The following is a 16,322-nucleotide window of genomic DNA, read 5'->3' as shown; positions in this document are numbered from 1 at the left end:
TGATACATGCATAGAGGTCAATTAAATTTAGTTAGAGAGGCTTAAGAGTTGATAAAAGAAACCTTGCACTAGATTAAAAGATTTTAATCGAATCTTAAAATACCTAGCCTATAATATTAATAGTCTCATTGTAATAGCTATTATCAATTTATAATCACCTTTCCTTGATTTTGAATTAACTTTTATTGGTTGGCGTGTAATCTATCTCTTCCAGATCCATAAATAAAAAGTTGTAGTCAAATTTCAAAATATTTTATGTAAGTTTATAATAAATTTGTAATAAAAAGGGATATTATGTTGTCAAAATCTGTAAGATCTAGCAGTTCAGCTAAATACGTGGGGGGCGTACAAAATGGGTGTTTTTAAATTATTATTATTTGTTTGTTTTATAGAGCGGAGTCCTCATAACACTTTTTATTCCAAATACATAACAAAGCTATTTTATCCCCATCAAAAAGCAGTGTAAAATTAAAACACAAAATTGTTTTTGATAAATTATTTTAGAAATAACAAAAGTTGTGTCAAACTTAGCACAATAACTAACAAGCTAAAAGACAGATTGTCATGAAATTTTGGTTGGTATTAACTGAAATTTAGGTGAATTTAAAAAGAAAAGTCATATATGTTTGAAGCACTGGACTTTTCATCCAATATGTATTTTATTTCGAAATACATGGCGTAATAACAGAGCCGGCCGCATGAAATTGCACACTATGCGGCCACAAAACCCTGCGGTTGATTGAAAAAAAAAGGAGGTTTCCTTTAAAAGAAGGGGATTTGAGGGAAAAATGATAAATGTATTTACTTACAAAATAATGAAGCTCCAAAGGGCCCTGCATTTTATATTCTAGAAAATTAAGTTCAATTTTTCTAGAAAATTAAAGAAAGAACAGAGCTCCGCTCATTTTTCTTTACCCCAGGCACCTATCACGCTAAGACTGGCCCTGGTCTCTGTTACTATCTTTACCCCTAACCAGATATGGATTTGGATCCTGTACAATCTGTGTCGTATAGGTCCGAGTAATAGTTAACGACGACCATGCATTATGTTACATTTTATCATCTAGAAAGTAGATGTAACTGCATCTCGATCGTAAAATAAGTCAGTTAAATCAAACCTTTTCCCTCAAAGAAAAATCCAAGTCACGACTAGGGTTGTGTCGGTCCTACTTTATTCAGTCTAGTCTGGATCAGTCTTTGATAGTTCTTAATATGTCGATGGTTTATCGAGACAAATAACATATATTGCAAGAAATATTCATATTTTCATTAAAATGGAATATAATTCTAGCATATATTTTTACTTAGTCATATAATTGTTATTATATTTAAATGAATAATTAAAAAGGGGGAAAACTTCCCAAATGCCTTTACAAGGGATCGATTTTACCTTCTTTAAGGAATTATTGTGGGACTGGACAAGATGCAGTTCTTATTCCCGAATAAGGACCCTCACAACACTAGTCACAACCACAATCTCTTCACTCCACAATTCTGAAAATTTAAACAAGTCAAAAGCAGGTTTTCTCATTTGTAAATCTAACTAAGTAGATAATTTATTATTTAAAAATATATTTTGTACAAAATATGTTTTGTTAGTTCTTTTAGAACAAAATTCTACTCATCAAGTGTACTTTTAAGAACAAAGAATTAATCATATGTATTATTTTTTTTCCCCCATTTTTCTTCCCAAATTTTTATCTTTATTTAGCGACTGGACATTTCACTCACAATCACTCATCAAAAATAAATATCTTTGTAGAAAATGTAATGTATCATTAGATTTGTAGAAAGTATGATCTGCCGGTATGCTAAAAAAAACAAAAACATAAAAAATAACTGGCAATCCTGAAAATTTGAAGGAATGTTTGACTAGCTTTTTGATAGAAACAAAGATGCAGATTATTTTATAAGTGTATAATAATAAAATGACTATTATTTAAATAATAATAATCAGTTGGAAACAAGATAAATACAGAAGGCTAACTACAAGAACGTACGCTGGGGGTTAACTGAGGGGGTAAGAGATCCCCACCCCCAAAAGTAATTTATGCTTTTTACTACAACATATAATATTTGAAATTTATGTTAATTTTTCCGAAAAAAAATCTTAAAATTTTAATTTTCAATTTTTTTCCAAAAAAATTATTTTCTGTGAATAGCTATGGATTTTTAAAAATTTCTACAAAAAAAAATATAAAATTTGAAATTCAATTTTTTATTTCAAAAAAATTAATTTTTGTGAAGAGCTGTGGATTTTTAATTTTTTTTTCGAAAAAAAAAAAATAATTCTTTGAGAATAGCTTTGGATTTTTGAAATATTTTCCAAAAAATCTAATTCTTTGTGAATAGCTATAGATTTTTGTAAAAAAAAAAACCAAAAAATATAATATTTGTAATTTAATTTTTTGTAAGCAGCTGTGAATTTAAATTTTTTTTTTTTTTTTTTTTTTTTTTTGGGAAAAAGTATTTAAAAAACCAAGCCCCTCCCAAAATAAAATCCTGCTGACGCCCCTGAATTACCATTTGTTTTTAGTTCTTTTCAAATGTTTCGTTTCCCTTTTGTCCATCGAGGTTGCGAGTGGACAAAAAAGCTAGATGTAGAAAGCATCTTAGCTATCATGATGTTTCTTTAAATTAGCTGCAAACAGCTAGAATCCCACTCCGTATCATTTGCAGGAGTTTTTCTGATGTCAATTTTCAATTCTACTCTGAGTCCAACAGGCACATATAATTATCACTGCTTAACAAAGTTTCAGTCTTACTGTCTGTTTTTTATGAGTACATGTACTAGTACATACACAGATGATTTTAGATGTTATATCTACAAGAATTGAAATAATATAACAATATTGGAATATACATTCTTATTACTGGGTCACTTTTCGTTTGTTTTTTTAGCATACTGACATGTCATATTTTCTACAATGCTATTTATGACGGCGTTATCTCACTAATGGAGAATTATAAAGTGTCTTTTGATGTCAGCTGGCGATATTTCAGCTTCTTTTCTCATAATCAGCGCTCTGAAAGTTGATGATTGGTTGAATTATAATTAGCTGTTGTTAGGGGGATTAGAACAATTTCTTACAATAACTATATAGTTGGAAATAATTGCCTTACTGTTACCAACTGACTGTGGGCCTTTTTTTTCTTTCTTCTTTCTTAAGAATGAAAGGTTGCGAGATACAATAAAGTTATAGCGTGATATTTGTAGATAAAATGCGTCAACTAACTAACTAATTACTTGAGAAATGAAATGTCCTATGATTCGAGTATTTTAATGCCAATTTTTTATTCTGATAAAATTAATATCTATAAATAATTATATATTTAAATATTCATAATATACGGCGTTGAAACTTGAAACTTACACACTTGGAAAGAAAAAGAAAACAGCCTGACATTTTTTAATCATACGTTTAATAAAAATCTTTATTAATCATTTTCTGATAGATAGCCAATTTTACATTGATTTATTATGTTCGGCCACCATTGGCCTCACAGATGGCAAGTGGGATATCCTGCTGAAAAACGAGGTTAGCATCAAGTAAATTTGCCTAGACCCAGGGGAGTGGGTTAGCTTTGAAAACGCAGATGTACATGGCTGCTGTGAGCATGCAACCTTCCGGGAACCAGATCAGGGCGTCACAATACTGCTGGAGGCAACAATGGTTTTTTTAGAGCCATCCGTCCTTTCTATGATCTCGTTGTGGCCTGGGCTCTTCTTAACATGGTAAATCGTCTTACGAGCCATTCTAGTCAACCTCTTTTGGAGTATAGCCCGGACAAAGAAGAGTTGATGACCTAAGTCTTGAATTTCGCTGTGATGACACTTATCATCTAATTAAAAAATCAAAAGGCAGCAGGTAGTTGAGATACATGGCTACTTATGCAGGTACTTGAGATACATGGCTACTTATACAATTATCACAGTTCTAATTTCCCCACAAAGAACCTCTCAAATAAATATACTACAAGAATGTAAGTTTCAAGTTTCCACCTGGTATGTACCTACATATTTTCTTTTGTTTCTGTCTATGGTCACGCAATATATATATAAACATTTTTATTTTTAAAATACGATAATGTAATTTACAGATTTGTCGTTTGTATCAACTAGTGTTGGGTTTTTTGTCTGAAAATCGTAGACCATTCTGATACCGTTATAATTTTAACTCATTCAGTCAACATCGGCCTGGATCGGCCTACAAAAAAAAGACATCCCTATTTATAAAAAGAAAAATATGTTGGACATTTTTTTTACGATAGGTAAATTTTGGTCCACGGGGTAAAACTGCGGTCTGCACGGAAATATTTATTTAAATTAAATCACTTTCAGATAGATGCAAATAAAATTCGTAGTCATAACCAGTGGCACCGTAGTGTATTTGCAAGAGGGTGTGTCAAATTATCTAATGTCGTGGTTATAGTAACGCAACTTTAGAATTGTATTATATAACTAAATCACTTATTCTATAAAAGTGGGGGCCAATGACCCTTTAACTGAATCAGTCTAAACCGGTCTCGAAGTAAAATTCAGTTTAATAAGATAAAAACAAACTGGTCATGATCTGGTCCTACCGAATTTTATTTAGACAAGGGGATTACGGTCTAAGGTTTGAATTTCGGATCTTGGCCAAAATATTGGTCCAGATTGGTATAGAAAAATCACTTATATCTCAACTAGAGGGAAATTCGGTCTCAAATCGAGTCTCAATACTAGTTTATACATACTTAAATGGGTTGATCTTTCATTAATTTTTTATTTTGAATGAAGCAGTTAAATTGTTTTTTGTTCTTCTCCAAATAACTAATTTAATCATCCATTAAAAGAATGTTGACAACCCGTTGAGTTACACGGTGATTGCTTGACGCAAAAACCTTTCTTTTTGAAATCATATTTATTAGTGTTGGTTTCGGTCTGGAAATACAAGAACTGTCTGAGATTGACATATTTTTAGTTCATTCGGTATAAACCGGTCTCATGGGGAAAAAACTGCCTTGATTCGGCCCTAGAAAAGTAAAGCAGAATGTTTTTTTTGGAAAATAAATTTGAAAAAATAAACTACGCTTCCGTAGGAAAAAGAAATTTCGGTCCAGGGTCCGTACCGAAATATCGATCCAGATCGGTCTATAAAAAATCACTTAAAACTGAACTGGAAAAAAATTATCAACACTAATATGTATAATACATTTCTTTGGCTTTACATAATATATTAAAATCTTATGTCAGAGATGCGTCCCATATTAACTTCCATCTTTTCTCTTTATTATAATGATTAGTCCGGTAGTCAAAATGATCTTTGCGATTCCTGGGCAGATGAAGAAAACTCTTCTGATTCTCCTCCACAAGTAACAACACCTTCTAGCCTTGGAGGTTTATTTCGACGAACAGGATCCATTCGTAATGGAAGCAGCGCAGAATATCCATTTCAAAATAACATGTTTACACACCAACAGGGCTTCAATTTTGATCTCACCTATAAGAGAGGTAAGTACACTTTTATCATTGGATCACCACCCTATGCATGTTTGCTTAAATGCATATTGAAACAAAGCGTGTAGGCTGGAAATGTTCTTTAGTCTTAAATGTATACACCGGGTGTTAATTTAATTCGGACTCACTTTAAGGGAATGAAACTATTTTTTTCTTTTTCTTATCTCATAAAGATATATTTATTTAAGATTGAAGATATCCGGCGTTGTCCGGGATTTTAAAATTAACAAAAAAGATATCTACATTTTAGGTTGGGAAAAAAGTAATTTCGTATTTCCCGTTCCTTTTTTTTAAATAAGTATATCTTGTTCATTATTAGTCAAATTGGATCATACAAAAACACATTGTAAAGGTGTGAGTTTATACTACAAATGCTTTTCAGACCGTATTACACCTGGGTTGCTCTTGCACGTATGGAGGTATCGAAGGAAAAAATAATCCATATTTTACATTTATACAATATGAAAGGGAAAACCCCGACGAAAGTGACCAAGAAATTTTTTTGATTTATATGGGGTAGATATTCTTTCAGTTTGGGTTGCAAAACAATGGTTCGAGCGATTTTTCCCCTCGCTCAATTCTACCCTCTATTGTGAACAACTTTGAAGCTGGCGATCGAATAGAAGCTGCAAGCATTGGTGAATAGGAGACAACAAGACATCATCAAGACAATGTCAGGCCGTACACATCTTTGAAGACGCGTCGGAAGCTTGGATGGGAAGTTCTTATGCATGGGATACAAAATAGGCCGCAATAGAGGCCTGTAAAAATTGGTTGTCCAAGGTTTGATACTAGGGATAAGGGCTTCTACGAAAAGGGCATTATAAAGTTGGATTCTCGTTGGCAACAAGTTATCAAACAGAACGAGACATACTTGTCTTAAGTTGGATGATTGTAACACATCTTATAAATCATTGAAATAAAGCAATCAATACGAAATTACTTTTTCCCCAACCTATTATTAAATGCTAATGTCTCTGTGGGCGTTTGTCCGAGAATCGTGGGCAGCAAACTAATAAATGGATTATGCTGAAATTTTTCAAAAAATTTAAAGCTCAATAAATGGTTTTGATAACAATTTTTTTGGCCTTCTAGGGCATGGTGGCATTAAAATAGCATTTTTTTAGAACCAATAATTTGACTTAGAAACGACTACTTCATATAAAACAAAAAATATAAACCCTAAAATTTTAAGAATTTTTCTCACTTTATGTTGCCATCTATACTTTTTTTAAAAGGAGATAATAAGATTTATAAATTTTTAGAAGACGTCTAAAAAAATTATTTAATATAAAAATATCACTAAAATGCCAAAAAATACTTAGAGATCCTCCTATAAATTGCTATTTTCATCTAATCAAGAGCTAAACCTGATTTGATAATTAGGGTTAAGAATAAAACTATTCTTATCTCAACTTTTTCAAATATGATTTAGCACCATTTGGATTTAAACCAACAATATGTCGTCTATAAAAGTTGCCAACTTGTAATAGCTTGACGAAAAAATAATAAGAAAAGTGACAATCGTCCGATTTAAGTAGAGTATGGCCACGTTCTGTTTAATAAATTGTTGCCAAACGAGAATCCAACTTCATTATACCCTTTTCGTTTGAAGCCCTTGCCCTTATTGTCAAAAACTTGGACATCCAATTTTCACAGGTATCTATTGTTGCCAAATTTGTACCCCCAAGCGCGTTGGCCATAGACAGAAACTAGTGGTAGTCACTTTGTATCATGTCCGAACCGTATTGTGGATGCATAAGAACTTCCTATCAAAGCTCCCGAAGCTTCTAGCGCGTCATCAAAGATGTGTCGGGCCTGGCGTTGTCTTGATGGTGTCTTGTTGTATCCTATTCACCAATGCTGGACACTTCTCTTCGATCGCCAGCTTCACTCGCTCAAAATGTTCACAGTAGAGGGTAGAATTGAGCCTTAGGCTATAGGGGAGCAGCTCATAGTAGATTATTCCCTCCCAATCCCACCAAACACACAGCAACACCCTCATGGGAGTCAATCCTGACTTGACCATGGTCTGGGCGGCTTGATGTTGATGTAAGTGATCCATTTTTTATCGTCAATCCCAATGCACTTCCGAAATGGATCGATTTTGTTTCGATTCAGTAGCGATTGGCAGATCGAAATTCGGTAAATGAGATTTTTTTGCTTCATTGTATCCAGCCTTATGCAATTGGTTTAAAACTTCTTATGATCGACTGTTAATATCGCGACTTATCTCGATATTTTTCATGATTTTATCGACATTTTAGACGACAGAACTGTCAGTGAGTGGTATATCATTCTCTTCGACTGCACTACTGAATTTTTTTGATTGAAACGACTGAAACGGCCAAGTGCAAAAAGCGTTTCTTGTATTTCAAGATATACTTAGTTTAAACAAAGGGTGGGAAATACGAAATTACCTGTTCTTCAACCTTATACTTTTATTTCTGTAATGGATTCCCAAGGATTTAAACAACTTTTATATCCCTAAATATAACCATAAAAATGGAAATTACTAATTGCATCGTATAACGAACCCAAAGGTCAATTATAGTTGTAGTAACCCGTGATAATTTCTGGTAACTTATATTTTATTTAAAAACAAAAAAAAATAGATATATTTTTCTTAAGTTATGAAACTTTTGGAACCATTTTGGGCACCTAGGGACTTAAAAATTAAAAAAAGAAAAAACCATTCCTGGATATATATTTATACCAATTTTTGTTGCTATAAGTTTATAATTGTTTACGCCAATAGATGCTAACAAAATTTCCTTTATTTATATAGACTAGACAATTTAAATTTTTGGCTTTGGCATATCCAACAAAGAAAATAAAACACGTATTATTTGATTTAGTATGAGTCCCTTTGGCCTCAATACCGCACTTCAACAGGTCTAGAAGTGACAAGTAGACCTTCATAATACAGCCTGGCTCAATTTTTGTCCAATTCGGTCCAGGTTTATCACAGATCCTTACCTCAATACCCATATGTTATAATCAAGGGGCTTACAGTAAGGGATATTTTGTACAAACAGCCTTGAAATTTTTGTTTCAAGGATGAGGATGGATGTCACAAGAGCTTTGGACAGTAAGAAACATTTTCATCCAAAATTTTATGAGTGATTTGGGCAGTATGGACAGAGGACCAGACACTCATCTCCCATAGGAAGTCGTTGTATTTTATGTACTGTGAGTTGATGTTCAATTCCTTAGAAATTTATAGGATTTTGCCATTAACCTGAGATATGATTGCAGATATCGTTTAGCCTCTCAAAAATGCGTTTAGAGATGTGAAAACTTTTTTTTTAGTAAATGCAGAACAATACCGACTAAATGATTATTAAATATTTCTTGAACTTTTGGATTGATTGATCAATCCTCTTTTCTTTTTTTTAAAAAAGTGTGTCAAAATTAAAAGAACCCTCTGTTCATATAATAAATCATATTAGAGCCTTAAATTAAAAAATACTATGTTGAAATGTTACGAGAATGGTACAAAAACATTCAATGTACATATATAAGTAATTATTACTGATTCCCCCAAGACAAAGAAATTTATTTATGACGCTTTGTTCTTTTAGAATCACGTGAAACATTCACTATGATTATATTACTTTAGTATATATTATTTTCAGAATTTGACACAAAATAATATATGTTTAAAGTCATTTTTACTAACGAATCATGAATGAAGGGATTGCCATTTTTTCTGACTATATTTATATTCATATACCTCATTGCTTCATACTTGTTTCTGACGTTACATGCCCTGGTTACTTAACCAGGGCATGACTCACTAAACACCTACCTCTCTCTCCTATTTTATCTTGTACTTACTCATCTTTAAATAAATAGATTTGCATTTCACTTCTTAACACTGTATCCATTGACTCTATGTATATTCATATATAATTGTACATGTTATTAGACATGAAATGATAAATCGGGCTGATGCGAGTGTAAACAAAGTTTTATAATAATTATTTAATTTACTAGTGCGTCAAATTTTTGCGCTTTGTGTGACATTAAATGAAAATTCAGTCTGGACTTTGTTCTCCTTATGTGATGAAAGAGAAGGGAGAGAGAGAGTGTATATAATTAGGGACGAAAAAAGTTATTTGTAGATAAATTTGTTCATGGTGCATATAAGCAGTACTCTTTTTTTCCCCCCGATTTTCATCAATATGAAGAGCGGTAATTTCTTGAATGGATTTGATATTAAATATCTATTGTCATTGTTAATATTTTTCTTTATTTATTATTATTATAGAACTCTTCGTGACTCTATATTCCTCCGTGGAGCGACTTCTTATGTCATCAGATTCAAGTGAGGCGGAAACACGATGTATTCTCCTTCACGAATTTTGTCCTGCTCTTCATTTCATTATGAAGGACGGACTCAAACCTGAAGTGATAACTCCCTTTGGTCGAATGAGCTCCACGGTTTGGAGAGTCGTTGAGGCTGTAACGCGTCAAGGTCCCTCAGCTGCAACGGCCACCTGCGATTTAGTCATGCTTTTAAATACTAAATATGAAGCAAATGGTGCCGATGATAAGAAATTTGCTGGTTTTATCATGGGACTACTCAAGTAAGTGCCCATATATTATCTTAGGATAATTTATCAATTAATTGTCTTGCAGTATGTCCATATTACACATCTGGTTCTCAAAACTAAAATGGAGTATGGATATCCTTTTAAGATTTTACGAGAGGCACGCTTATATCTGCGCTCTGCATAAGGAGACTAAATTGTTATTCGACGAACTTAACTTCTGCTTACAACGTTTATACGCTATTCCATTTCGATTTGATCTAAGTCATATTCAGACCCCTTCGTCTTCATCCCACAGTTCCCGACTTGGAGAGAGTAATAGTTCAGGTAAACGGAGCTGTGACAAGGCTCACCTATGCTGTAGAAGAAGAAGATCTAATGGAGAGTACTCTGGAGGACGAAACTCAAGTGCTGGTTCTTCCACAAAGTCATCCAAATCTCGTATTCCAAGACCCATATCCCTTCCTAAACGTCTTGAGGCTAAATTGGGTAATCAACAATTAAAACAACAAGAGCAGCAATTAAAGAAAACCATGGGCAACAAATCAGCTCCCATGTCCCCCTCATCTCCCATGAGGGACGATACACAACACAATACCACCACCAAGAAATCCCCAGCGAGGAGTTCTAGAAAGTCCCGAGTTAAAGAGACAATTCGGCTGTTCGATTCAAAGTCAAGCACGGCTGTGGGGAGACGCTATCAATATTCCACTCCTATCGTTGCAACTCATGGAATGAGGAATACAAGTAGATCATCTAAGAAGCCTGGAGTCAAATCCCCCAAGACGGGGGCAGGAGAATCTTTGGCGTTTGAGAGTGGTGGGGGAGGAGGGATTGGAGTAGGGAAGAAGTAGAATTGGGGTGGATTTGTAGCAAATCCACCTTAACTGCAAGATCGTCGAACTCGTCAATAACATCAACAATAGCAAAAATACCTACTATGTTGTCTCCTTTTTAGCTTTTTGTTTAGTTTTAATACGTATTATAACTATAATTATGATCATTGTATTTATAAGATTATTAATATTATTATGATAATGAATTGATGCTACCACCCGCTATTATAAGTAAATTAACAATACACGTTGGTTCCACCATCATTTAATACTTTTTAAAGGTGTATTTTTTATTATTATATATATTAAATGAGTATGATTATTATTTTATCCTTTTTACCTACTTCTTAATTGTGTTTTAAGGTATAAATAATATAATATTTATTAATAGCTTTATCTCGTTACAGAAAGAAAGATAGGGAAAAAACCAATATGGTACATTTATATATATATTTTTATATTTAAACAAAACAAAAAAAAACCACTACGAAACATAAAAAAAAAAAAAAAATACAACTTGATGTTAAGTTCCAAATCTTTTTTAAAGTAAATTTATAATGTAAATTAAATAATAATCATTTCATTAACAAATTCTTATTTTTTATATATAATTAATAACGGTTGCATCTAATTTTTATCTCTCTCTCTCGTTTATTGAATAATTTTTTTGTTATTTTAAATACATACACACTCCAAGTGTCTCTCAATCAAGCCAGCAATGTAATTACATTTCATTTAATGGGCTTTTGTATATATAAGTATAAATAATAATTGTAATAATCTGAAATTGTTGCTAATTAATTAATTATTATTATTCATTTCACATTGATTCATTCCTTCTCAAGAAGCCTTTTTTTTTATTTTTCTAAAAACCAACAACCAAATCCACAAATGAAACATATTTCTTTTTTTTTTTGAAAAAACCAATCGACTATTCCATTATTTTACTTTGTATTTTTTTGTATGTTAAAGAAGTCATCTTTATTTTATTCCATTTGAGTTTTGATTATTTAATTTTTTTTAATTTTTTTTAAATTTGTCAAAACGAACGAAAAAATATATAAATAACTATTACATAAATATATATATTAGTCTAAATAGTTTGTTTTTTGAATTTTTTGTCGTATCATGACTTGATCTTCGTCAAGTTTGTTTTTATGTTGTTTCCTACATACACGACTGCTTTGTTCATTGGTTGTTTTGTGACATACTTCTTATTACTACTACTACAAATCACAACCATTTTTATATATGCTTATTATAATACCTAAAAGTTGGAAATCCCTTGGCGTCTTAAAAAACGCTTGGTCCTTGCTTTTAATTACAAACTATATTGCGAAAAGTTGATGACTCTAAAAATTTATAAAATGTGAAAAAGTATGAAAAAAATTTACGCGAAAATGGGGGGAAATTTTTTTAAAGATTTATTTCCTTAAAAAAAGTTCATTTGGGCAAATTATGCATTAGAGCAAAAAAACTTCATATCTGATGTTTAATCTTTGAAATTTTTTGGGAATAGCTGTAGATTTTTGAATTTTTTTTTGAGAAAATTTAATGTTTGAAATTTTTTCCAAAAAATTTAATTTCTGGAATAAAGTAATTTGAAATTTCATTTTTTTTCTAATTGTTTCAACTTATGAAATTTCTTGTGAATATCCGGATTTTATTATTTTTTTTCAAAAAATTGAAAAGTTTGTATTTATTTTCTTCAAAAAAAATCTATAAACCAAGCCTCCCTCCCCCCAAATATAATCTTGCGGACACTCTTGAACTCTTACTACAACATGGCGGTTCCTCCTTCAAAACGATCAAAAAATATCCTCAATCCTCTATTTATTTACAAAAATACAAAATTTAAAATATATTTCTCTATATATAAATCCATATAGTCCTTACTTCCTTGTTTTATCTTAGTGAGAAAGAGGTCTTGTCATAGTAAAGGAGACTGAGGACAGTTGCAACAGCCCCTTTTCACGGATATCAAGTTATAAAAAAAAAATAATCGCCATAACATTTAAATTATAATTATATAATATAATGCAAATGATTGTGGGGGAAACGCCAATATTTTTTGTCAAATTTTCTTTGATATATCGGATAAAAACTTATTTTGAAAGATAAACTAATTTTTAGTAGGAGGAATTTTTCCGGTTTTTCACTTGAACTAATTATTATTTTGCTACTGGTTGAAATAATTTTATCAAACTTCAAAACTCACTCAGGGAGGAGAAAATTAAGATATTCTACCGCTCTATATAAATTTGCAAAACGTTCTGCAATTTTCTTTACATTGGTTATTCTTCATCATTTTCTTACAAAAGTAGACTTTATATCAATTATGTTTTTAGCCGGGACGGATCCTGAAAACTTTTTATAGCGTTACGAGTAATTTCTCTGATCAATAATATAAATCTGATTATATCTTAATCCACTAAAATACATTGAAATTTAATACATCACTCATGAAAAATCTAATTGTTCATTCGTCAAAAATATAGTTTTTCCAAATTTGTCTAATTATTTTAATATTTATAACTCAAATTTGATATTGTTCCACTGTTGCCTATCTATTAATGACTCGAGAGTCCTTAAGTATCACATTTGTGTATAGTTGTTAGAGGATTCACTTTATAATCTAGCAGCAAAATTATGTAATATTGTAAAAAAAAAAAAAAAATAGATGACAATAAATGACCGAAGTTGAAAATTTTTTCCTAGTTTTCAAAATTGGCTGTGAATTGAATGCAATATACTTCTTTTATGATGTGACGTTTATTCAAATATGGATTATAAATTTATACACTTAAAATAAATCATATTTATTATGCCTCAAATGCTAATTTTAGATGAGTAGAAAAGAAGAAGTATTTTTGCTTATCTTATTTATTGCGAATTTAGGGCAATGCCATATATGTCACTCATTGCTCTCTCCCCCCTTTCTTTGTATTTTTCAAGAGTAATATTTGATGTGTTAGTTTTGTGGAGGTAACTAATTTGAAAGTACTTTTATCAGTTGCAAATTTAATCAAGGAAACACAAAAAATACAGTCAGTTATTATTTGTAATTATGATAATACATACTTTGGAATGAATTTTTTTAATGCTTTGTAGTTGATTGGCTTCACTTTTAATATATTCATTATACACAAGAATAAGTTTGGAATTTCACTTATTTTTAAACATCACTCGTTCTTATTTGTGGGGCACTTTTCTGTGTAGGTGTTCCCAAAATAGTTCTATTGAGTTCAAATCAGGAGATTGAGCTGGCCATTGTTTCATAGATAATATATGAGAGGCTTCTTTCTTTTACATGAAGTTTTTGCAGAGCTTGGATGAATGTTTTGTTGAAAAACAAGTTGTGGAACATTTTGAAGAATGCATGAAATCCTATGACACATGCTTATATTGAAAAACTAACCGCTAGAAAGCTAACAGACTTTAAAGCAGTTATAGTTGCAAAGGAAGGATTTTTTGATGAAGCTAAAATTTAAACAAAAATAATTAAATTTTTTTTCTAATAAATGTTAGTATTGAACCCATATTCAACCTAAACTTCTCTTCATTTTAATAGCCTAATTACTGTGTTATCTGATGATAAAGTTATATGTAGTCAAAAAAATAAGTGAAATTCATTTTTTTCCCCAAACTTTTTCTTGCCAGTGTATATCTATCTACTTTTATGCTTTTTTTATCTTGTAAAAGTTTCAAAAAGTAATTTGTAGAAAATAATACATATACAAACGTTGTGTGCACTTGATAAATGTTAGATCGAATCATGACACAACTGTTTAATCCAAAAACTATTTATTAAAATCAAGGATATTTTATACCATAGAAGGTATTATTCAAGATTATCCACCAATTTTCATAGGAGTCATCTTACTAAGATGATAATTTTCTTTATTTGTTGTGAACTAGAGATTTTTTTGATTTCTTTCCCCTTATCAGTGGTCTGAACGTTGATTTGTTGAACTATGATTGGTTCTAATTAAGTTTTGTATAATAATTCTATTTTATATTTGAGTCCACATAATTCAATATTTGTGTGTATTTATGTGTCAGAAAAATGTCCTCATTTTTGACAAAATAGGGTAAATACCTCAACTATAATTATTCATATCCTGTAATATATAGACCAACAGAGTAGAACTATTTTATTTTAAACCAAATTCATCATTGAAAAAAACTAACCTATTAACTATAATTTATTTTGTCCTTAATACCCTAAAAAAATAGCCAAATGAACTGTATTTATTACAAAGGATTGATCCCTAAGACACCATTGAACCCTTAATATAGCCTTCAAATCAAATAAAGCAGTATAAATGTTGTTTACTTAGTGTTTAGTTTGTTTACTATGACGTTCAGTATCTCTACGCCATTTTACAGATATGAATGTTTTGTTAGTTTGATCATGTCCTACTGAAATATGAACAAAGCCAATTATTTAGCTCTTGTATTCTTTGTACTAATTTATGGCAAAGTACAAACATTATTTGACCGATTTTTTTATTATCTAATTAGTTATATAGAAACAATACCTTAAACATTTATGATAACGACAATAATACATTGGATTAGAAGCTTTGAAATGTTTTAAATGGGAAATAAGTTTTTTTGATTATATAATCAATCTTAACTTAAAAAAATACTTTCAAGAGTACTTTATATCCATTGAAAAGAATGTATTACTCGTAGAAAATATATTCCAAGTACATATTATGTATTTACGATTCCAAACTATGGGCTTCAATAATATACTTTGTAAATAATAATATATCATATGTACCTCTAATAACAAAAAAATGAATCAATTGTAGTAGCGTCCGCAGGAGTGTTAACTTCGTCAAGCCTGACAGGACGAAATCATTTCGTTAAGGAAACCTTTTTTCATGACGAAGATGAGACGAAGACTAAAATCCGACAAAAATCATGTCAAAGACGAAACTCCGACGAAGACCAAATAAAAGATCACTACGAAGAAACAATGACGATGTATGATAAAGATTATACTATGACATTGACGAAACTCAAAAACGAAAACGGAGCCATTATTATTTTTTTTTTTTGCAGCTGCAAATGTTAATCATAATCCTAAACAAATTCCAGTTGTAGTAATAGGCAAATTTTGTATATAAACTGAATAATTGATTTTTTACAAAAATCTTTTTATTTCAAAAAAGTTTTATGTTTTCTAAGACATGCCATGTAGAGCTGACAGAGGTTCACAGCATGACATTTGTTGTATAGTATAAATATTCTATATTTAGATTGTACTAAAACAGAAAAATAATGTATATATCCATGGATAATTAAAATATCCTTGTTTGGAACTTGAGTCTTAAATAGTATTTTCTGACCTACTTGAGAACATAGAGCAAGGTTATTTCTTTATTTTATTGGCCCACCTAGATGAAGTTATCACCACTG

General features: G+C 31.0%; 1 protein-coding gene across 4 annotated transcripts in view; it reads left to right on the top strand.

The window, feature by feature from the left end:
- LOC121113783 (uncharacterized) overlaps positions 1 to 11,990 on the top strand; it is a 116,847-nt gene extending 104,857 nt beyond the window's left edge. For all 4 annotated transcript variants that reach the window (XM_071887017.1, XM_040707648.2, XM_071887014.1 and 1 more), the window contains 3 exons: positions 5,287 to 5,494; positions 9,774 to 10,092; positions 10,145 to 11,990. In XM_071887017.1, the coding sequence (XP_071743118.1) occupies positions 5,287 to 5,494; positions 9,774 to 10,092; positions 10,145 to 10,910 (1,293 nt within the window). In that variant the 3' untranslated portion in view covers positions 10,911 to 11,990. The remainder of the gene's footprint in view (positions 1 to 5,286; positions 5,495 to 9,773; positions 10,093 to 10,144) is intronic.
- The last annotated feature ends 4,332 nt before the right edge of the window (positions 11,991 to 16,322 follow it).

The sequence above is a fragment of the Lepeophtheirus salmonis genome, chromosome 1 (genome assembly GCF_016086655.4).
Source record: "Lepeophtheirus salmonis chromosome 1, UVic_Lsal_1.4, whole genome shotgun sequence".
Lineage (NCBI taxonomy): Eukaryota > Metazoa > Arthropoda > Copepoda > Siphonostomatoida > Caligidae > Lepeophtheirus > Lepeophtheirus salmonis.
Note: the sequence above shows the minus strand (reverse complement) of the source record. Positions and strands in the feature narration are given on the sequence as shown.